The following is a 23,698-nucleotide window of genomic DNA, read 5'->3' as shown; positions in this document are numbered from 1 at the left end:
AAAATTAAAAGTTAAAAAAAATTTTATCAGAAGAAAAGAAAAAAAAAATGAAAAAGAAAAAAATTAAATAAACTGCAAGACTAAAAAAAATCACAGGGATAAAGCCATGAGTTGCGTGCTTTGCTTTCTCCTCCTCTGGAATTCTGCTGCTCTCCTTGGTATTGAAACCGCACTCCTTGGTAGGTGAACGTGGTCTTGGCTGGATTTCTTGTTGATCTTCTGGGGGAGGGGCCTGGTGTAGTGATTCTCAAGTGTCTTTGCCCCAGGCGGAATTGCACCGCCCTTACCAGGGGCTGAGTAGTCCACTTGGGTTTGCTTTTGGGAGCTTTTGTTCCCTGAGTGCTTTCCTTAGAGTTCCAGAGGACGGGAATACAAATGGAGGCCTCCTGGTCTCTGGCCCGGAGGAGCCGAGAGCCCAGGGCCCCACTCCTCAGTGTGCCCTCAGAGAACAGCGCCCAGTACTCCCGGTCTGCTGACCTCCGGCCACGCTCCGAGCTCACCAAGCCTGCCACCGGTTCAAGGTAAGCCCAAGCTTGATCTTACTGTCGGCTCTGTCTCTGTAGCCGGTTTTCCTGTTCCAATACCCGCAAGCTCTGCGACTATCAGACACACCCGATCCTTCTGTGACCCTGCGGGACCTGAGGCCACGCTGACCCCGCATGGGCTTCGTCCCGGTTTAGCCTCTGGAGCGATGTCCCTCAGCTGAACAGACTTTTAAAAGTCCTGATTTTTGACTCTTAATCTCAGAAAACAAACTGAGGGTTGCTAGGGGGAGGTGGGTTGGGGGAAGGGGGTGGGATTATGGACATTGGGGAGGGTATGTGCTTTGGTGAGTGCTGTGAAGTGTGTAAACCTGGTGATTCACAGACCTGTACCCCTGGGGATAAAAATATATGTTTATAAAAAATAAAAAAAATTTAAAAAGTCCTGATTTTGTGCTCCGTTGCTCCGCCGCTTGCCAGGAGCCGGCCCCTCCCCCTGGGGTCTATCTTCCTGTGGCTTTGGATTCACTTCTCCGCCTGTCCCACCTTTCAGAAAGTGGTTGTTTTTCTGTTTCCAGAATTGCTGTTCTTCTTCTCTTCGATCTGCCAATGGATTTGCAGGTGTTTGCAATCTTTAGATAAGCTATCTAGCTGATCTCCTGCTAGCTGATGTAGTCTCAGCGTGCTACTTCTCCACCATCTTGACTCCTCCTCTCCTAAACTATTAATTTCATATAGAAATATGATTTATTAATTATAGATATCGGTAATTTATTTTATTTATTTTTTTTTAAGATTTTATTTATTTATTTGACAGAGAGAAATCACAAGTAGATGGAGAGGCAGGCAGAGAGAGAGGAAGGGAAGCAGGCTCCCTGCTGAGCAGAGAGCCCGATGCGGGACTCGATCCCAGGACCCTGAGATCATGACCTGAGCCGAAGGCAGCGGCTTAACCCACTGAGCCACCCAGGCGCCCCAAGATATCGGTCATTTAGTTCTGGAGTACTTTAATACTATTTAAAATGTCTACAAAATATGTTATCAAAAATTTTAAGTAATTAGAAGTAACAAAAGTGAAATAAGGTGAAATTTATTTAATATATTTTTTAACATGGTTAAGGAGAAAATTTTGAAAAGCAGAAAAACACTGAATAACTTACTTTTGATGGCACAACTCCACTGTTAAACAAAAACATTTTCATTAAGTAATAACGAGAATTAGCAGAGGTGCTAAGCAAACTGAAGAAAGGAAAGACAGGAATTACCCGGGATGTCATAATTGTATTACTCAACAATGAGGTAAAATAAAATTCCAAAAAGAAAGGAAAAGAAAAGTGAGTGCAGAAAAAATGTAGTGAGCAGAACAAGGAAGACTAACTATTGCATTTCTTTTAGAAAAAAAAAAAAAGAAATTTAGATGTACCAATTACATCTATTGGTGTAACTGGTACATCTAAATTTGATGTACCAATCATTTGTTAGTTGAACTAACTAACAAATGATTCTTAATGTCCTATTATTCTTAAGAAACTGGTTATTCATTTAACAGTTCCACAGTTCTTATTATATACCTACCAGCATGCTAAATGAAATACTAAGAATAAAGCCTGAGTCCTACTCTTGAGGAGCTCAGAGTCTAGATTACTCTCAAGAGTACCACCAAGGACACTAAGATTACTATTAGATTAGGTGATATCTCAGAAAGATATTAGCTTTAGGTCTCCAGTAAGTATTGTGAACACAGACATGTTATTGAATGTGAAAGGAAAAGATAAAGAGAAAAGAGTACTGCCTACTTATTTCCATTTCACATATGTGGGCCTTTCTGTTATTGATTTTTATTAGCATAAATAAATATTAAAGTCACAATTTCTAGTTTTTATCAACAGTACACTAAATGGATATTTTCACTTACCATTTCTATGTTCTCATTAGTTACATGAAGCTGCTTGGTCAACCGTTGAAATTTGGTCAATTGATCCTACAGTAGGAAGGTAGAGGTGTACATGAATAACATTCTGTTTAAAGCCCATATGTAAAATTAACCTAAAATCAGTCTAAAATAATTATGCTTAAGTCTAGATGAACTTAGATGTTTTCTGTTGCTGTGTGAATTAGCAGTTGAAGAAATAATTTTTTAAATGACTACATTTTAAATGACTACAAAGTTAAATAAGGTGACAATGTAGAAACAAACATGGCTATTTATGTTTTATGTAAGAGCATTATTTCTAGAAATCACTCTATTAGTAAAAAGACATATTGGAGAGACATTGTACAATACTGAAAGACTACATTCAAACCTACTCAAAAACTGCAGTATAAACCGTGGCACAGGAATTACTGCCTCATCCGTTTTTCAAAGTCTCATGGCTTGAAAGCCCAAGTTTCCAACTGTATGATTATCTGTTATGATGGAAGGGGCTACTAATATGTTGGATGACAGAACTAAAGGCTGATAGATAACTAAAGAAATAAGGATAATGAAGTATTATTTGTAAACGCTTGTACAAAAAAGACCTAACTGCACAGCTACAGTACAAGAATAAAGGTAAAAAAAAAAAAAAATACCACAGGAGTTGATTGACCTAGATGAGGAAATAGTCTCAGAGTAGTCACATATTACAAATAGTTTCTAGATCTCACAGGTAAAAGCCTTTTCTTTTTGATAAAGTGCCACGTGTGTGTATTTAAAAATAATTTTTAAAATTTGAATATAGTTGACATATAATGTTACATTAGTTTTAAGTGTACAACCAACACAGTGATTCAACTTTTCTATACATTATGCTATGATTTACTACAAGTATAGCTACCATCTGTCACCATACATTGTTATTACAATATCATTGACTATATTCCCTATATTATGCCTCTTATTCCCATGACTTATTCATTTGATATCTAGAAGCCTTTATCTCCCTACTCAATTCCCTTCAACCATTTTGTCCATTCTCCCTCAAGAGAGTCCCTTCCCTCAGAGGTAAAGGTCTTGCTCAGACTACATATGGGCTACTTTCAAATGGGCATATATAGAAAAACCATTTTGTAAACTGCAAAGCATCATGTAAGTATTATTGCCACTCCTTTAGGTAGAAATTCCCAATTATGATGATAGTAATAGGAACATTCATACACTGGAATTTGGAAAGTCCATAAATGAGAGAAAGGAGTGATAAAAATATATTTAAACATCTGCCTTCTCAAAACCCATAGAAAAGGGATCAAAATTGGAATACCCCATAGTTCTCAATGTTTCTAGCAGAAAAAGAACCAATGGAAGGATCAAGGAGGCACATTTTTCAATGGAATGGATGGTCTTCTGAGATAGTAAGCTTTTGTCAACAGAGGTATAAGCAAAAGCTGAGTTGTCCACTTTGAAAGAATACAAAAATCATTCTAGCTGTGGTTAGAAAGAATGCCTTAATAATCATTAAGATTTCTTCCCACTGTATAATTCTATTCTGATTAATTTAAGCTGAATACACTTGACATCTATTTTAGAGGTAACTGAAAGAGTGTTAACATTTTCACTTCACACAGTATTGTCATTATATTTGAGCAGGTTTCTTCACTGGCCATAATAGCTCCTGTCACAAGCCAATATATAAGCTCTAGGGGTCCATTTATACAGAATCATCATATAGCTGCTTCTTAGAACGAAATACAGCTTTCACTGATAATCACATTATAAAACCTAATGTACACTAGGCATTGCTTTAACTGTCCAAGAACTTTCTAACCAGCAAAGATTTAACATAAATAACACAGGAGACATTTGGGCATTCCTCTTCAAAATGGAGTTTCTCAAGAATGAAGATATACATGAAAATTGATATGTAAGAGAACCATGAAATCCAAGAATACCTCTTTAAAATTTACAGCCTTTTATTATTACAAAAGCAATACATATGGTAGCAAATCATGTAATACAAACAAACGTACATTTAAAAAAATTAAAACATATTCCTACCAATAAGAGACAGCCATTGCCAATTTTTAGTGTAAATTCTTCCGGATCTCTCTCTCCGAGATTACCTTTTGTTTTTGACTTTCAACTACATGAATGTGGGCCTCAGTCATATGTTCCTGGTAAAGTGTCTGAAGTCTGTCCAGCTCCTGAGAAACAGTCTGCCAGAGTTCCATAGCCTGAGTTTTTTCCTATAACACAAAAAGAATCAAGAATTCACTAAACTGGGGCGCCTGGGTGGCTCAGTGGGTTAAGCCGCTGCCTTCGGCTCAGGTCATGATCTCAGGGTCCTGGGATCGAGTCCCGCATCGGGCTCTCTGCTCAGCAGGGGCCTGCTTCCTTCCCTTCCCCTCTCTCTGCCTGCCTCTTTGCCTGCTGTGATCTCTCTCTGTCAAATAAATAAATAAAATCTTTAAAAAAAAAAAAAAAAAGAATTCACTAAACTGTTATCAGGCTATTGCATAGTACAAATGAATCATACTGTTTTGCAGAATGAATTCTAGTATATGAAGTCACAAAAATCAAAATGGAACTTGTGTAAAGATGGTATAGTTATATGGTTATATTTCTGATTTATGCACTTGTATTAATAACAATTCAGAGAAGGGGAGCCTCAGTGGCTCAGTTGATTAAGCATCTGACCTTTGATTTTGGCTCAGGCCATGATCTCAGGGTTGTGAGACAGAGCCCCGCACTGGGCTCTGCATTGAGTGTGCCGCATGCCTAAGACTTTCTCTCACCCTCTGCCCTTTCTCCTCCTCTTTCTCTTAAAAAACAACAACAAACAAACAAACAAACAAACAAAAATGTTTCAGAGAATTAACCGAAAGATGAAATTCCTTATGCTGAATTTTTTTCATTCAGATCTTATCCCTAAAATTTAACTCTTAAATCAGAGATAAGGATTTAAAGCACGATTTTTGTCCTATAAGATGTAAGCCTTAAAAATTACTAAAGAAGAAAACTGCCCCAATACAGTACTAGATTTTTTTCAGATCGTAAAAGTAATAAATGTTGTAGAAAGTTGGTAAAATATAGCAAACCAGAAAACAAGAATTACCTGTAATTTTTTACTACCTGATAATAAATACTGCTAGTGTCTGGGTATAACCATCTTTATAAATTTTGAATGTATTCATGTTTTTAAATGTGATTTTGGAACAAAAGTTTGTATTTCTGTTCTTTTAACAAAATTAGGAATCAGACAATATACTGTGTGTACTATACTATTTTCACTTGGCATTTTACAATTAGAGTTTTCTCGAGTCATTAACTATTCTTTCAATATAGCAAGTCTCAAAGTGTGATATAGGGACCCCTGAAGTCAAAATTGTGTTCATTTTAATATGAAGACATTATTTGCCTTTTTCACTCTCATTGTCTCATGAGTGTACACTGAAGTTTTCCAAAGTTTATATGATGTGATGTCCTCTCTCTGATGGGTAGTGGAATCTGTTCTTCAGTTCCCATTTGTTTTTTAAAATGTCTCAGTTTTAATCTATAATATGATATTGATAGATATGTAAACCACAAAAAAAGAGTTCTTCAAGGTCCACAATAATTTTTAAGCATCCTGGAGGAGGGTCCCGAAACCAAAAGGGTAAGAAATGCTAAGCTAGTAGGCACAGAGCATTATTCTCTTTTGTTGTCTAAAAAGAAAAGTAGAACAGGTTCTGGCCATTTGCTGAGGGTTCCTCAGGAAGTTGTTGACTGAATCAGGAAGAAAACTTTACCTCTTTGTTTCCAAAGCCCAAACTTTAAAAGATTTATTTATTTACTTGAAAAAATAGAGAGAGAGAGAGATACAGAGAGGGGGAGAGGGAGAGAAAATCTTAAGCAGACACCCCACTCAGTGCAGAACCCATTGCAGGCCTCAACACTGGCCTCAATCCCACCACCCTGAGACCATGACCTAAGCCAAAACCAAGAGTTAGATACCCAACTGTGCAACCCGGTGCCCCCAAAGCCCAAACTTTTAAATCCCAGGTCAGAACTAATCCACTCTGTTTTAGTAAGAATGTAACAAGGTATAGGGAAAAGATAAGCATTCTAAGAAGATAAAGAATATACATTTAAAATAAATAGAGGTTCATATGTTTTAAGGAAACTATTACTGAAGTATAACATGCATTCGGAAAACACACATGAAAATCATGAATTTTCAAAAAGTGGCTGAACCTATGTAACCAGCACACAGTTCAAGAAAGAGAATGTTATTACTAGCACCTAGAAGCCTGATAGCCCTTTCTTCAAGATACTACTATTCCCTCAAAGTAACTACTATCCTTACATCATCGGTTAGTTTTGCCTAAAACTTACATAGTTTTAAAATTTGTAGACAAACAGAATCTGGAGCCATAAGACTTGAATTCAATCCCTGATTTCTGGCTGAATGATCCTGGACAATTCATTTCAATTCCTTAAGAACATTTTCTTCTCAGTAGAATGGTCAGAAAGACACATCATAACCTCAAAAGTCTGCAGTTTTACAAACCTGCCTGATGGTAAGAATTATCTGGACAAATAGTTAGAAAACCAATTCTCTAAAGCAGTGGTTCTCACAGGACTAAACCATCAGCATTACCTCAGAAACTGTTAAAAACACAAAACTATTAAGCCTAGACTTCTTGAATCAGAAGCTTGGGAAAGGGGAATAATAATCTCTATTTCAAAAAGCTCTTAGGAGAATATAATGCACAGAAAAATTAAGAACCAATGTACTAATATAAATTCTTTAAATGGTATATAACCCATTATTTGAAAAATCACAATAAAAGTGATTCCGTATTATTAGATTTTTAAACTATTCCTAATTTTCATTATCATATATAATAGTATAACACACATATTTATTCATCAATTTTCACACAGTTTCTTAGGATATATTCCTACAATCTATGTGATATCCTAATCTAATTAATTGGTCAAAGGATATAAACACTTCTAAGGCTCTTACTGCCAATGTGCCCTCCAGAGAGATTTTTACAAATCACACTATCAGAACAAAATACTCCAAACTAAAAATATTAAGTTAGGTACTTAATATTTTAATAATGTTATCAGCTCCCGAGGCAATTATACTTGCTTTACCCAACAGCTTTTGAACTCAATTTTAATTACCTTCCTCTTTCACAATGATGATGATAAAAATAATAGGTAAATTTATTAATTTACATGTGTGTTAGTTATTACATTAAGTGCTTTATGGGAATTTCTGAATTACCATAAGAACTCCATAAGATAAGAATTATTATAATCTCTCTATATAAATGAAAGTAAGATACAAAAGACATTTCCAACATTACAGAGCTAGAAAACAGAATAGAGAACAAACTCAAGTCTGGTGAGAGGTTTTTTTGAAACAAAAGCCTGTTTTCCACGAAAGCAAGGATCAACACTCTGTACTGTATCCTCAACAATTTGCCTATCAGTGCCTGATATTTAATAGACATCTAATTAATACTTGTGAAATAAATGAAGATATCTGAACAGTCAAGTTCTTCATGTTTATTACTTTGATAAAACACAATATAAAAATTATTCTATTTTTTACTATAAATTGTATTTAACTTAGTTTTCATCTCTTCAGTTTGGATTCAGCTAGTCTTCATGTATAACACAAAGGTCTTTCAATTTAGTGGTACCAAAACAGTTTTATGTTTTATCCCACCTTAAAAACAAAATACTTACATATATGAACCATAAGCAGAATATCTGACATCACTGTTTTGATACTATTGCATTATTAACATCTTCTATTATTTATATTTCATAAGATTGCCTAAACTCTCATTCAGTTGAAATTTTATATTTAAAAAGTACATTATAGATTTTGTGGGAAATTTGTTTATAACCAATCAGCTTTTTCCTTTTTGACTGTTCAGGTGGACCTCATCAAATCTTCTGTGGAGTGACTGATCCAAAATGTAGCAAAAAAAAATAGAACCATCTTCAGAGAAAAAATGTGAGGTAGAGCAAAATGTAGAAGGAGAAAGGCAAAGAGAGGATAGGCAGGAGGAGGAAAAGATAAGGAATGAGAGAACAAGTTTGGCTTAATAAGAAAAAAAGAATAAGTAATTTTGAAGTTTTAATAAAATTTCACATTGGAAATTATAGCAACAAAAGTACTGCAGAGAGATCTTTTTGAGACAGGGTTCTGTTTTTGTTTTGTCTTTTGAAATTACAAATCTTATCTAGTTTTCATTCCACTTCCTCTTTAAAAAAAATTTTTTTTCAGTTTTTTTGAGGTACGACTGACAAATAATCATTGTATGGAACACCTGGGTGGCTCAGTCATTTAGCGTCTGCCTTCAGCTCAGGTCATGATCCCAGGGTCCTGGGATGGTGCGCTGCAGAAGGGAGCCTGATTCTCCCTCTCCCACTCCCCTTGCCTGTATTCCCTCTCTTCCTATCTCTCTCTCTCTGTCAAATAAATAAACAAAGTTGAAAAAAAACCCCATAATCATTGTATATATTTAAGGTATGTAACAGGGGGTTGTTTTACATATGGTCTATCATAATCTTTTTCTAGAGAATCAAGAATTGCATATTGTGCACTAATTTTGATAGCCTGTTAGAAAGCCTTCACACGGCTTAATTAATTTCCATTTACTTCTATATAAATATTCACCAATCCTTTCTGATATTATTATTTTGAACAGAGTTCAAACTAGAGCTTGAAAGTTGGAAAAGTTTGGAAGAGTATGCTTTCTCATTATTTTTTTCCTCTATTACTTTTTCAAATCCCTTCCCTTTACACATGAAAAAAAAAAATCAGTTTAATACATGTTCCTTTAAAAAATAAATAAATACATGCTCTTTTATTATGGTAAATACAGACTGTTTAAATCCAGTTTAATTTAATCAGTTAAATATCACTTTCATAAGTATCAGAATTCTAAAACTAAATTTGTAGGGCACAAAAAATGATTTTCCATACATAACTATAAAATCAAAATTGCAATGAAGAATTTGTTATCTCCATTTATAAATGAAGAAACTGAGACACACAGCTAGAAAGCAGAACAGAGTTTCAAATCCATACAGATATGAGATGCCTAGGATATAAAACTGTAAATTAAAAGAAAATTCCTGGAGCTCTTGAGTGGCTCAGCCAGTTAAGCGGCTGCCTTTGCCTCAGGTTATGATCCCAAGGTCCTGGACTGAGCCCCATGTCAGGCTCTCTGCTCAGCGGAGAGGCTGCTTCTCCCTCTCCCTCTGCTTGCTGCTGTGACTAGTTGTGCTATTTTTCTGTCAAGCAAAAAAATGAAATCTTTAAAAAAAGATTAAAAAAACCCCAAATTCCCTTATGTATGATTATACATTTTCAGTGTTGAAAACAAGGTATATATAACATAGCTTCCCAAATAATTCAATTACTATGAGGGAGGAAAAAAGGAGAAGTAATTAGAAGTACAATTTTTGAGAAATATAATTCTATACTCTTTAAAAATTGAGGAAAACACCATATCGGAAGAAAACACAGAAAACTAAAAATGTAAATTTAGCTGAGTAGATAATTATTTTTTTCCTTAAAAAAATTTTAGGGCATTAAAATATATATTTTAAAGATTTATTTATTTATTTTAGAGAAAGAGAGTGCATGCATGCATGTGAGCCAGTTGGGGGAGGGGCAGGTGGAGAGACAGAATCTCATGCAGACTCTCCTTAACATGGAGCCAGATGCAGTGTTCAATGCCACAACCTGAGCCAAAATCAAGTCAGATGCCCAACCCACTGAGCCATCCAGGCACTTCTGGCATTAATATATTTTTATAAGACATAAAAATCATGTCAAAAGATTTATGATTCAATTAAAATATACATTTGGTAGCTATATTTTTAACAACTAGGGAGGGTATATATTACAAGTTTGTTAGTTGTTAACTATTCTTATAAATTGTAGAAAATCAGTAAGTACTAATTTTGCTATTCTGTTATCATTCATAAATAATGATTAACATAGATTCTGTTTATTCAGAATATAGTTTAAAAAATTTACATCACTCACTTGATTGGCTAGTTGTAATTGTTCTCGTAAATTCTTGGCTGTTTCATCATCTGTATACATATCATTTCCCGTATCTATGCCAAAGGGAAGGGTCTCCAGTTGCTTTTCAACAGCATTTTTTAATTCACTGTGCAACCTTCAGAAAAGAGTTAACACAGTAATAATGTAATTCATTTTACCAACAGTTATCACTATTTGAAGGTAAACTAAATAAACATTTGTACACAAAAAAGTCTTTAAAATAATTTATTTAAAATAATTCTTTACACAAAAATAAGTTTTAAGTAGACTTCAAAAATTAAATTGTTAATCACCATTAAATACTATGCTGTGAAAATAAAAATATAACAATTTCAAATGCATTAAATTTGTCATAATTAATTCAAGCATAATTCTGTTTGTCCTAAGGAGATTTTAGTTATTCAAGAAGGTAAAATTCAGATATTATATCTTATTAATTTATGAAACAAGCCATTCAGAAAAAAAAATGGAACTGTAACCGTGGTTTCATGTAGTCAATTAAAAGGAAATTGGATATAAAATATTGTTGGATTATTTATTGTCTACATTGTGTTTCACAAAACTCAGTTAACATCTTACTTAATCCAGTTAATAAACAGAGTAGAATAAAGTTGTTGCTAGTTATGCAATCAAGATGATTAGAGGCTTTACATTTCAGCATATTTTACATAAGCTTGACCATAACTCTGAAAACCTTAAATTCAATATTAATCTTAACATTAAATTACAAATATTTTATATTTTAAAACAGCTAGCAAAAGAAAGCTATAGAAGTACACATTAAAAGACTGATTTACTTTAAAATGATACAAACCTAAAAGGAAAAATACATTTATAGTATCAGAAAAACTTAAAAATCTTTAATGCATAAATTATAAGCAGAAAATGTTATTTATAATAAACACATCTCAAGGTAGTTTCCCAAAGAAACTGCATCCATCCATTTAAAATAAAGAGAATTACCTGCTGATATTAAAAATCTCCTTGAAACTAGAAAACTTCAATCTTAATTTTTAGAATATATTCATTGAAAGCAAAGTTCATCAAACACATGAAACTCACAGAATAATTAACTTTAGAAACAACAAAAAAATTAATTACTCCCTAAGGAAAGGGCAGAGGTTGCTGATTATTTCCTAGTTAAAAATTTTATCAATAACACATTCATATTTTAAAATATTTCTAGTATTCTTTGGTTTTTATTTTAGTTTTTAATTTAATTTCTCTTAAGATTTTATTTATTTGACAGAGAGAAAGACAATGAGAGAGAGAACACAAGCAGGGGGAGTGGGAGAGGGAAAACACATTTCCTACTGAGCAGGGGGCCCAGGACTCTGGGATCATGACCTAAGCTGAAGGCAGACACTTGAAGACTGAGCCACCCAGGCACCTCTAAATTTTTAATTTTAATTTCAATATAGTTAAATTCAATATAGTTAACATATAGTGTTACATTAGTTTCAGGCATACAATACAGCAACTCAACAATTCTATACACAAGTGCATTCCTTAATCCCCATCACTTATTTCACCCTCCCCCCCTCCTGGTAACCATCAGTTTGTTCTCTACATCTAAGGCCATGTTTCTTGGTTTGTCTCTTTTCTACCCCCTCTGTATTCACTTGTTTTGTATCTAAAATTCCACTTGTGAGTGAAATTGTATGGTATTTGTCTTTCTTTGACTGACTTATTTCACTTAACATTATACTCTAACTCGATCCACGTCATCGTAAATGGCAAGATTTCATTCTTTTTTTTTAAAGGGTGACTAATACTCCATTGCAGGTGTATACACACACATACCCACAACTTCTTTATCCATTCATCATGGATACTTGGGCTGCTTCCTTAATTTGGCTACTGTAAATAATGCTGCAATAAACATAGGGTTGCATATATCTTTTCAAATCAGTTTTTCTGTATTCTGTGGGTAAATATCCAGTAGTACAATTACTGGATTGTAGTATAGTTTTATTTTTACCTTTTTTGAGGACCTTCCATACTGTTTTCTACAGTGAGTACACAATTTTGGATTCCAAACCAACAGTGCACAAGTGTTCTTTTTTTTTCCACATCCTTGCCAACACTTGCTGTCTCTTGTGTTTCTGATTATAGCTATTCTGACAGGTGTAAGGTAGTATCTGTGGTTTTGATTTGATTTTCCTGATGAGGAATGCTATTCAGCCTCTTTTCAGATGTTGGGCACCTATGTTTTCTTTGGAGAAATATATGTTCATGTCTTCTCCCCATTTTTAAATTGGATTATTTGGTTTCCTGGTGTTGAGTTATGTAAGTTCTTGGTATATTTTGAATACTATTTAGCAGATATGTCATTTGCAAATATCTTCTTCCAATCTGTAAGCTGCCTTTTAGTTTTGCTGATTGTTTCCTTTGTTATGCATAAGCTATTTATTTTGATGAGTTCTAGTATTTTATTATTGTTCTTGTTTCGTTGTCTCAGAAGACCTATCTAAAAAATTATTGCTATAGCTAATGTCAGTGACATTTCTGCCTATGCTCTCTTCCAGGATTTTTATGGTTTCAGGATTTTGGATTTATTATTGTGCCTGGTGTAAGAAAATGGTCCAGTTTCGTTCTTTGGCGTGTAGTTGTCCAGTTTTCCCACATCAGTTGTTGAAGAGATTGTCTTTTTCCCTTTGCATATACTTCGCTTTTTTGTTGAAGATTAACTGCACATAAAATTATGGGTTTAAATATTTCTGGTATCTTAAAAAATACTTCATAATATAAAATATAGTAAGGGTTTTAAAAAAGACATCCCAAGTCCCAGAGAAAAACCATTGTAATGGTGTGATATATTTTCTAGCAGAATTTTTGCTCTCCATTAAAAATAGACAGATATACCATATTGCTAATATCTTATAACCTGGCTTTTAAACTTTATTATTGAAACATATGCATTCTTCCAGATTATAAAATATTTCCCTATAAATACTTTAATGATGGCATAATATTCCATTATTTCCATTATACAGATATTTTCATCATAAGTCAACTCAGGTAAACCTCTTAGAGTAATTTTGAATGAAATGAAAAAAACAGTAAAGTTAATATTCACCCACACTAAAAACATTAGAAACATTAAGAATTAAAATGTTTTCTTTGTAAAAAAAACAATAACAAAACCTATCCCTTATAATCAACAGTACAGTTATAAACAACAGTAAGACAGCTATTAGCATTTTTATAAAAAATGTTAAAGGTCACAGAAAAATCATAATTTTCTTCCATTGATTATTAAGATCACTTTCCACAGTTTCACCTTGCATGGTCATTTTTAAAGTCCCGCTCTATCATACATAGCAAGGACTACCTATATATAGCTTATTTTTGTTTTAGTATATTTAGTACTTAGAGCTGGGTGTCCAATCTTGGGAGTTTTCAACATCTGCTGGCTCTTACCCAATGTGCCCAGATTCCCTAGGTATTTTATAATTCCTTAGGTGTTTACTGTTCTTTTTCTAACCTCTTTTGCAAATTCTTAGAGATCATGATTTTAAGACTTTCTTTTCTAAAATATACAGTTAAGACTTTGGATTCTCCTCTAAGAATGGCCTTAGCTACAACCTATAAGTTTTATCGCTTTATTTTCATTATCGATCAGTTAAAAACATGCTCTAATTTTTCATTGTCAATCCTTTGACCTATATGTAATATTGAGAAGTTGCTTAACTAAAGTTGGGGATTTTCTAGTTATCTTTAAAAAATTTGAATTCTAGTATAACTTTCACTGTCATCAAAGAACATAAGCAGAGTAATTCTGATACTTTAAAAATCCCTGAGTTACTTTTTCAAACTGGTTAATTGTGGAAATGTTGTATGTGTACTTTGAATGAACATGTATTCTGAAGGTGTTGGGTATTAATATTCAATATATGTCCCTTACAGATTTGTTAACTTCATTGTTCAAATATCACATACCCTTTTGTTGTTGTTGTTGTTTGCTTGTTTTGTCAATTACTGAGAGCGATCCGTTCGTATTTCCTACTATCACAGTTTTTCTCTGGGGTTTGGGATGCCTTTTTAATTTTTAAAAAATTTTATTTATTTATTTGACAGAGAAAGAGGGAGAGAGCACAAACAGAAGGAGCAGCAGGCAGAGGGAGAGAGAGCAGCAGGCTCCCTGCTGAGCAAGGAACAGGACCCTGGGATCATAACCTGAACTGAAGGCAAAGAAACTGCATCCATCCATTTAAAATAAAGTTGCTTAACCAACTGAGCCATCCAGGCACCCCTGGGGTGCCTTTTTAAAAATTCTTGTTATAGGGACGCCTGGGTGGCTTAGTAGGTTAAGCTTTTGCCTGAGGTCATGATCCCAGGGTGCTGGGATCAAGTACCGCACTGGGCTCCCTGCTCAGCAGGAACTCTGCTTCTCCTTCTGCCTGCTTCTCCCTCTGCTTGTGCTTTCTCTCTGACAAATAAATCTTTAAAAAAAAAATCTTGTTATATTTATATTTTGGTCATTTTTCTCTTACTAAACATTTTCTGTTGGGAAAAGTAAATATTTAAAAAATAGTAAAGCATATTTAAAAATAACCTTTTGTGGGGCTCGGTTTGTTAATCGACTGCCTTCGGCTCAGGTCTTAATCCTGGAGTCCCAGGATTGAGTCCCACATGTGGCTCCCTGCTCAGTGGAGAGTCTGCTTCTTCCTCTGCCCTCTTTAACTCTCTCTCAAATAAATAAAAACTAAATAAAAATAACCTTTCGTTATTGACATTTTTAAGTGCTTAAAAAAATTTAATTGGTCTGTCTTGCCACTCAGTGCTATAATTGAATTTGTTGATTCTAGAAGAAAAGAAAATTTGAAAATTTTCCATCTGAGCCTTTGTTAATGAGTGCTTACAAATTTAAAACTGTCATATCTTTTGGGAAAACTGAATCTTTTATCATTATGAAATATCTCTTTTTACGTCTAATAATCTGTTCTTCATTAAAGTCTACTGTGTCCAATATTATCAGCTTTCTTTTGGTAGTACTTGCATGATGGATCTATTTTCCATCCTTTCATCTGCATCCATTCTATTTTACATTTTAGGAATCTCTCTGAGAAGTATATCATAATTGGTTTCTTTTTTTAATCTCCACTGATACATCACTTTTTTTTTTATTATGCTCAGTTAGTCACTGTAGAGTACATAATTAGTTTTTGACGTAGTGTTCAACAATTCATCAGTTAAGAGTAACACCAAGTGCTCATCACAGCACGTGCCCTCCTCAATACCCATCACCTTTTTAACCCCTCCCCTGTCCCCTTCTGGAATCCACAGATTGTTTCTCGGAGCCCATCTTCTCTCATGGTTCATCTCCCTCATTAATTTATGCCCCTTTGGAATTCCCTCCCTTCCCCTATGGTCCTCCATGCTATTGGTTATGCTGAAGCCATATGATAATTGTCTTTCTCTGCTTGACTTACTGCCTTAACATAATCCCTTCCAGTTCCATCCACGTAGATGCAAATGGTGGGTATTCATTGTTTTTGATGGCTGAATAATACTTCATTGTATATAAGTACCACATCTTCTTTATCCATTTATCTGTTGAAAGGCATCTCAGCTTCTTCCACAGTTTGGCTATTGTAGACACTGCTGCTATGAACATTAAGGTGCATGTGCCCCTTCTTTTCACTACATCTCTATCTTTGGGATAAATACCCAGTAGTGCAATTGCTGGATCATAAGGTAGCTCTATTCTTAACATCTTGAGGATCCTCTATACTGGTTTCTAGTGTAGCTGTACCAACTTGCATTCCCACCAACAGTGTAAGAGGGTTCCCCTTTCTCCACACCCTCATCAATGTTTGTTGTTGCCTGTTTTGTTGATTTTTATCATTCTAACTGTTGTTAGGTGGTTTTGATTTGTATTTCCTGATGGCTAGTGATGTAGAGCATTTTTTCATGTCTGTTAGCCATTTGTATGTGTTTTTGAGAAGTGTCTGTTCATGTCTTCTTCCCACTTTCTAACTGGGTTATTAGTTTTTTGAGTGTTGAGTGTGAGAAGTTCTTCACAGATCTTGAATATTAGTCCTTATCTGTAATGTTATTGCAAATATCTTCCTCTATTCCCTGGAATGCCTTTTAGTTTTACTGACGGTTTCCTTTGCTGTGTGGAAGCTTTTTATCTTGATGAGGTCTCAAAAGTTCATTTTTGCTTTTGTTTCACTTGCCTCTGGAGATGTGTCTTAAAAGAAGTTATGGTGGCCGATTTCCAAGAGGTAACTGCCTATGTTCTCCTCTAGGAATGTGATGCATTCCTGTCTAACACTGAGGTCTTTCATCCATTTTGAGTATATCTTTGTGTATGGTATAAGGGAATGGTCCAGTTTCATTCTTCTATATGTAGCTGATATACCTCTTCTATTTGTAGCATGTAATACATTGAAATTTAATTACTGATATATTTGGACTTATATATACTACCTTAGTATTTATTTCTATGTCTGCCTATTATGATTTTCTCTACTTATGTGCTTTCTTTTGATTTTTTTTTAATGTGATCATTTTAGGTGACTCTTTAAAAAAAAAATAAGAATTTTTGAGTAGTTTTAAGTTCACAGCAAAAGTGAGCAGAAAACAGAGATTCCTCAGTATACCCTTTGGCCCCTCCAGCATGACCTCCCCCACCAGAGTAGTACATTTTGTTGTAACCGATAAACCTACATTGACACAATTACCCAAAGTCTATAGTTTACATTAAGATTCACTCTTAGTGTTGTACATCCTATAATGACATGTATCCATTATTAGTGTCTTACAGAATAATTTCACTGTCCTAAAAATCCTATGTGCTCTACCTTTTCATCCACTCTACTCCCAATGCCTCCCCCAACTCCTTGCAACCACTGATCATTTTCTTGTCTCCACAGGTTTTTTTTTTAAAAGAGGCTTTATTTGAGAGAGTGTGTGCAAACAGACTTTGGTGTTTGATCTCACAATCCTGAGATCATGATCTGAGCAGAAATCAAGAGCTGGATGCCCAACCAACTGCACCACCCAGGTGCTCCTTTTCTCCATTGTTTTGCCTTTTTCAGAATGGCACACAGTTTGGAATCATACAATCTGTAATCTTCTCAGATTGGCTTCTTTCACTAAGTATTGTCTATTTAGGGCTCCTTCATATCTTCTCCTGGCTTGATAGTTCATTTCTCTTTTATTGCTGAATAATATTCCATAGTTTGAATGTACCACAGTTTATTTATCTGTTCACCTATTGAAGGACATCTTGGTTGTTCCCAAGCTTTGGCAACTGTGAATAAAGCTGCCATAAATATTCATTTGCAGGTTTTTGTGTAGACATAAGTTTTCAACTCCTTTAGGTAAATATCAAGGAGTATGACTGCTGGATTGTTATGATAAGAATAAGTTTCATTTTTTAAGAGACCACCAAACTGTCTTCCTCGGTGACTGTACATTTTGCTTTTCCACCAGCAATGAGAGAGAGTTCCTATTGTTCTAGATGTTTTTATTATTCTATTTTTCTACTCTATTAGCCTGGCAGTTATAGGATTCTTTACTTTCAGTGTCTATCCTAGAGATTATAACATGCTTATAGAATTAGCAAAACTAAATTAGTATTCTATTTTTTTTTTTTGAGTAATGCTGGAAGCTCAGAATATTTTAACTCTATTTACCCTTTTCCCAAATTTATGATATTGCTGCCTTGTATTTTAATTCTCTACAGATATTTTAGAAACATTATTATCATTGCAGAATAGCTATCTTTATTAGACTTTCTCTCAGAGTTACCCTTTCCTTTTTTTTTTATAGAATATCCTAAGATTTTAATTTTGCTAATGATAATTTTCTCCACTTTTCATCTGAAAGTGTACTTATTTGACTTCCAGAAAAATGTTTCATTAGATACATAATTTTAAGTTAATAGTTTTTCTTTCAGCTTTGAAGATATCCCACTGTCTCCCTATTTCCATCATTTCTGTTGAGAAGTTCATTTATGGCTTACTGCTGTTTCTTCAAAGATAATTTTTCTGCTTTGAATATTTTAAAAAATTGTCTTTACATATTTTATCTTACAATAATGTATCTATAGTTTTTTGTACCATCCTGCTTATGATACATGGTGTTTCTTTAATTTGTGGATCAATGTCTTTCTGCCCTTTCTGGGACTCAAGTTATATGAATTTTAGCCCTTTGCACTATTTCTCTTATGTCTCTTATATTATTTCCTGTATTTTTTAATCCTCTCGTCTCTCTGATATTCATTTAGGATATTTTCTTCAGACTTGGACTAGATTCCATTAATTCTCGCTTTAGTTATATCTTATCTCATTATTTTTTTTTCAGTTTCAGAATTTCGGTTTGGTGTTTTTTTTTTTTTTAGCATTCCCTTTTCTCTTATCAACATTCTCAAAGTTGTCTTTTTTCATTGAACATATTAAGCAGAGTTATTTTAAAGACCAGTCCTGTGGATTTTTTTCTATTATTTCTATTATTCTATTTCTATTATTTCTTATCAATTTTAAAAAACTGTGCTGTCTTAAAAATATGAGCCTGATATTACATGTAAAAATATCTGGAGATATTGTGAGATCTAGCAATAATGTTATCTTCCTCTAAAACAGTCTTCTTTTTTCCCCCACAGGTGGCTGGGTGCATTATCAATTTCTGATCACCTTATATCAACATCAGAGATTCAGATAATTCCTAGCTATGTTTTAGATCTTTTTAGGACTAGTATATTTTGGGGGTCACTCTTCTAGGGTATCCCAACCCAATGCCTGGAAACTTCCTGAGCCACTCACCCTCAAATCTAATGGCCCCTGACTTTCAAATTTAATCTCTCTAGCCCTATAAATTTGTTTCAAGCTCAGTTTTTCAACCTCTCTTCACCTTCTCCAGGATAGGGAGATTTACCTAGGGGAAGGCATTTCCAAAAAGCAGGCTCATATCCCTGGATTTCATTTTTTTCCTGGTCTTGCCCTATAATTCTCCATTGAGTCCAATTCATTTAAATAGATCTGTTGTCAAATTTTGGTCCCAATTTTCTAGTTTTTGTCTAGAATTTCTAGTTTTTCTCAGGAGTCTGATTACCTAGTCTTGATATCATTGTAAACAAAACTCCCTAGTTCACTTATTTTCAATTTTATTTTTTAATTGATTTATGTTCTAAGTACTAGTCTGGCTACATCTCACTAGTTTGATATGTTGTTTATTCTAAGAAGTTTTTAATTTCAGTTTTCAATTCCTTTTCATCTCAGGAGTTAGTTGAAAATGTAGTTAAATTATCTGTGCCTGTTTGTTTTGTTTTAAGATTTTATTTATTTGAGATGGAGCACAAGCGCACATAATGGGGTAAGGGTGAGGGGCAGAGGGAAAGGGAGAAGCAGACTCCTCACTGAGCATATAGTCATATATATATATGATATTTTACTATATGACTTATATTGCTTTAAATTCATATGTGTGTATAACAGTGGGCAAGGTTTGCAATCCATGTCTATGTTTATAAATGTTTCATAGTCCTTTAAAAACAACAGTGTATTCTTCTTGGTTGATATGAGTGCATATAAACAAAATATTATACTCAAACTTGCTAATTAGTTCTTCCTATCCTCTAATCTTTATGCTTATTTTTCTTATACATTTTTGCCGTTTCCTCTGAAACACAATTGTAATAATATATTTGCAAATACTGATTAAATTTATTTTATCTAATTCTCTAAAAATATTAGCAGTATAATTGAGAAAATAAAACCATTTAATTACTGCAAAGATTCAAGGAATTAATCTTTTCCAAAGCTTTTTTTAATATATCATTAATAAATCTTGAAGATCAGACATCAGTAATTGAATCATGTTCAATAAATACTTGAAGAGGTATTACATACAAGATGGTAAGACTTCTGGTTCTAGTTGTACTTATTCAAATATATAATAATTAAGTCAAAATGTAAGCGCTTAGGGCCACCTGGGTGGCTCAGTTGGTTAAGTGTCTCTCTTCAGCTCAGTTCATGATGTCAGGATCCTGGGACTGAGCCCCTGTTCATCAGAGAGCCTGCTTCTCCTTCTTCCTCTTCTGCTCCCTCTTTGCTGCTCCCTCCATCTCTTTGTCAAATTAATAAAATCTTTTCTTAAAAAAATGTAAGAGCCTTGACAAAATAAAAAGAAGAAAGTTCCATCATTTTGGATGGCTTGAGAGTAAGAAGAAAAATCATATAAAGCTTTGTGGAGGTAGACAGTGTTATCCTTATTATTTTTATAAGATATTTATTTATTTGTGTTTGGGACAGAGAGCACGTGCACGAGGGAGCAGGGCTCACAGGCAGAGGGAGAAGCAGGCTCTTAGCCAAGCAAGGAGCTGCGTGGCTTACTCAATACCAGGACTCTGAGATCATGACCAAAGCGGAAGGCAGATGTTTAACTGGCTGAGCCACCCAGGTATCCCTATCTTTATTATTATTAACTAGTAGTGTTCATTTTTCCTGCTGTCACCACTGATCAGCTGATCTGTATTTTCTAGTGCAGTTTCTAGAAAAAGTCAATCTTACTGGTTTAGCTAAACTGATTTGCTAAAATCTAACTATGGCCCACTTATATGTGGGCCATAATTAGGAAGCTAGATAATCTGGAAGCAACTACACCAACTGCTGGTTTCAAGTTCACACCTTTTCATCTGAGATCCTGGGATTAGGATGTTACTGTCTAAGAGTTATTGCCTGTAGGAACAACTTACTTTAGCTTCAATAGAAGCAGCTGCCCAGAATTATCAGCTCTAGTGCTACAGTACACTTGTTAGATCTCAGCCACAAAATTAGATCCTCAAATACTGCTTTCCCTCCTACTTACCTCCTAATTTAGGTCTCCTACAAGTACTTATCATTAGCAGAACCTAATTCATATCCTGAGCTAGTTTTTAGTTTTCCAGCCTCTGTAATACAGGAAGGCATACTAAAAACAGGTTTGAACAGTCAATCTACATTATAGCTGCAAGAACCTGTTATTATTACTTTAATTAAATATGACCCAAGGTGGTAAAATTAAATTATAAAAGAGTTTTTTTTCCCCCATGAAACCTAAGCTGAAAACAAAATGCTCAATAAAGATGAGTCGTTAAGTAACTACTGTTGAATTAGAGGTAAGTAAAATATTTATAAAAAATCAGAAAAATTATAAAATCACAGATAAAAGGAGATCAAAAGTTTTACCCTTCAAAGAAACTCAAACTAGAAATTATAAAAAATTGAATTATATGGTTTTTGCATAAAAGATAAAGCACTATTCAATGGTGTTAGGTATATAGCAGTAAGAAAGAATAGATAAGGGCCTTGCTCGCATGAAGAACACATTCTGGTAGATAAGACAAAAAAATAATCAAAAAGGCAAAAATATAATTTCAAGTAGTAATAGGTGCCATAAATAAAATAAAATTGTATTATAGAAAAAAGAAGAGGCTGGAAACAGCTAGATAATGTAGTCAGGGAATGCTTTCCTGAAAAAGGGCTGAAAAAAGGGTAGACAGTCCTACTAGTCTTCTAGAGAAGAGTATTCTAGGCAAAAGTATTAGGTAAGGTCTTCAGGGGAACACTGGTTTGCTAGGTTTGAGAAAGCCAAATAAGAAGGCTGACGTGATGAGAGACTAGTAATCAAAGGTAACCATGGTAAGAGAGTATGTATATGCACATAATAAAAGAACAGTAAACTGGGTTATAAACAGAGACATAGGGAAATCAGGGTAGCTCTGGTTTTATATGAGATTTGAAACAGAAATTTAACACTTTATAAAGCTTAGGATTTTGGCAGACTTTTGGGGATGTTCTTCCTCACAGACCTCAAGTAACTCAAGAACAGCAGTGTTTACTACAGACAATATATCAATGAATGAAGGTCGCTGTGAGTCAATAAACCTTCATTTACAAAAAGAGATAGCAGGCCAAATCTGATCCACAGGCTGTAGTTTATGAATCTTTGACAGATAACTGATAGACAATCTATCAGTTAGTATATTTTGGCTGTAAGTAACAAAATGCCTAACAAAAAGTAAAGACAATCATTTTTTAAAAAGATTTATTTATTTGGGGCACCTGGGTTGCTCAGTGGGTTAAGCCGCTGCCTTTGGCTCGGGTCATGATCTCGGAGTCCTGGGATGGAGCCCTGCATCTGGCTCTCTGCTCAAGCGGGGAGCCTGCTTCCTCCCCTCTCTCTGCTTGCCTCTCTGCCTGCTTGTAATCTCTGTCTGTCAAATAAATAAATAAAATCTTACAAAAAAAAAAAGATTTATTTATTTATTTGAGAGCATGCGAGAGTGAATGCACAAACTAGTGGGGGGAAGGGCAGAGGGAGAGAGAGACAAGCGGACTCCCCACTGAGGAGGGAGACCAACAATGGGCTCTATCCCAGGATCCTGAGATCATTACCTGAGCCAAAATCAAGAGTCTGATGCTTAACCGACCGAGCCACCCAGGCACCCCAAGGATATTTGGTCATTTTTGTCTGTTTTATCAGTGTATCACTGATGTATTCACTTGAATAGTGCCTGGTACTTACTTAGTACTCAATAAATACTTATAGATGAATGACTGAATGACTATTTTATTACCTCATCTAATATTAATCAGAAGGGTAAGTGGTTCCAGATTTGTTTCAGCAGTTCAATAATTCCACATTATAATTCCCTTCTTTCAATGTGGATATCTATCCCCATGGATACAAAATGGTTTTATCAACTTCATAAACTACTTTCTAAAACGACAAGCTGGAAGGAGGTAAAGCTTTCTTCTTGCCAGCCACTTTTTTTTTTTTTAAATCAGGAAGAAGATTCTTTACCAGAAGCTCTAAAACAGACTTTCTCTTATACTTCACTGGCTAAAAGTAGGGTTCTGTGTTCATTCCTAGACCAATCCCTGGCAAAAATAAATTCAAACTAGTTTAAATAAAAGACTTATCATCTAAAATTGTGGAAGCAGGGGGCGCCTGGGTGGCTCAGTGGGTTAAGCCGCTGCCTTCGGCTCAGGTCATGATCTCAGCATCCTGGGATCGAGCCCCGCATCGGGCTCTCTGCTCAGCAGGGAGCCTGCTTCCTCCTCTCTCTCTGCCTGCCTCTCTGCCTACTTGTGATCTCTCTCTGTCAAATAAATAAATAAAATCTTAAAAAATAAAATAAAATAAAATAAAATAAAATAAAATAAAATAAAATAAAATAAAATTGTGGAAGCAGCTCTTCTCCCCCAAGCACATGGACAC

At 34.6% G+C, this 23,698-nt stretch overlaps 1 protein-coding gene across 6 annotated transcripts in view; it reads right to left on the bottom strand.

Moving 5' to 3' along the window:
* SCLT1 (sodium channel and clathrin linker 1) overlaps positions 1-23,698 on the bottom strand; it is a 180,767-nt gene that overhangs the window by 128,675 nt on the left and 28,394 nt on the right. For all 6 annotated transcript variants that reach the window (XR_014311298.1, XM_082729127.1, XM_082729128.1 and 3 more), the window contains 3 exons: positions 10,463-10,598; positions 4,521-4,643; positions 2,398-2,463 (listed from right to left, as the gene is read on the bottom strand). Coding sequence is in view for 5 of the 6 variants with exons in the window: in XM_082729127.1 (XP_082585253.1) it covers positions 2,398-2,463; positions 4,521-4,643; positions 10,463-10,598 (325 nt within the window). In the remaining variant the exon portion in view is untranslated. The remainder of the gene's footprint in view (positions 1-2,397; positions 2,464-4,520; positions 4,644-10,462; positions 10,599-23,698) is intronic.

Source organism: Mustela nivalis (assembly GCF_964662115.1).
Source record: "Mustela nivalis genome assembly, chromosome: 4".
NCBI lineage: Eukaryota > Metazoa > Chordata > Mammalia > Carnivora > Mustelidae > Mustela > Mustela nivalis.
Note: the sequence above shows the minus strand (reverse complement) of the source record. Positions and strands in the feature narration are given on the sequence as shown.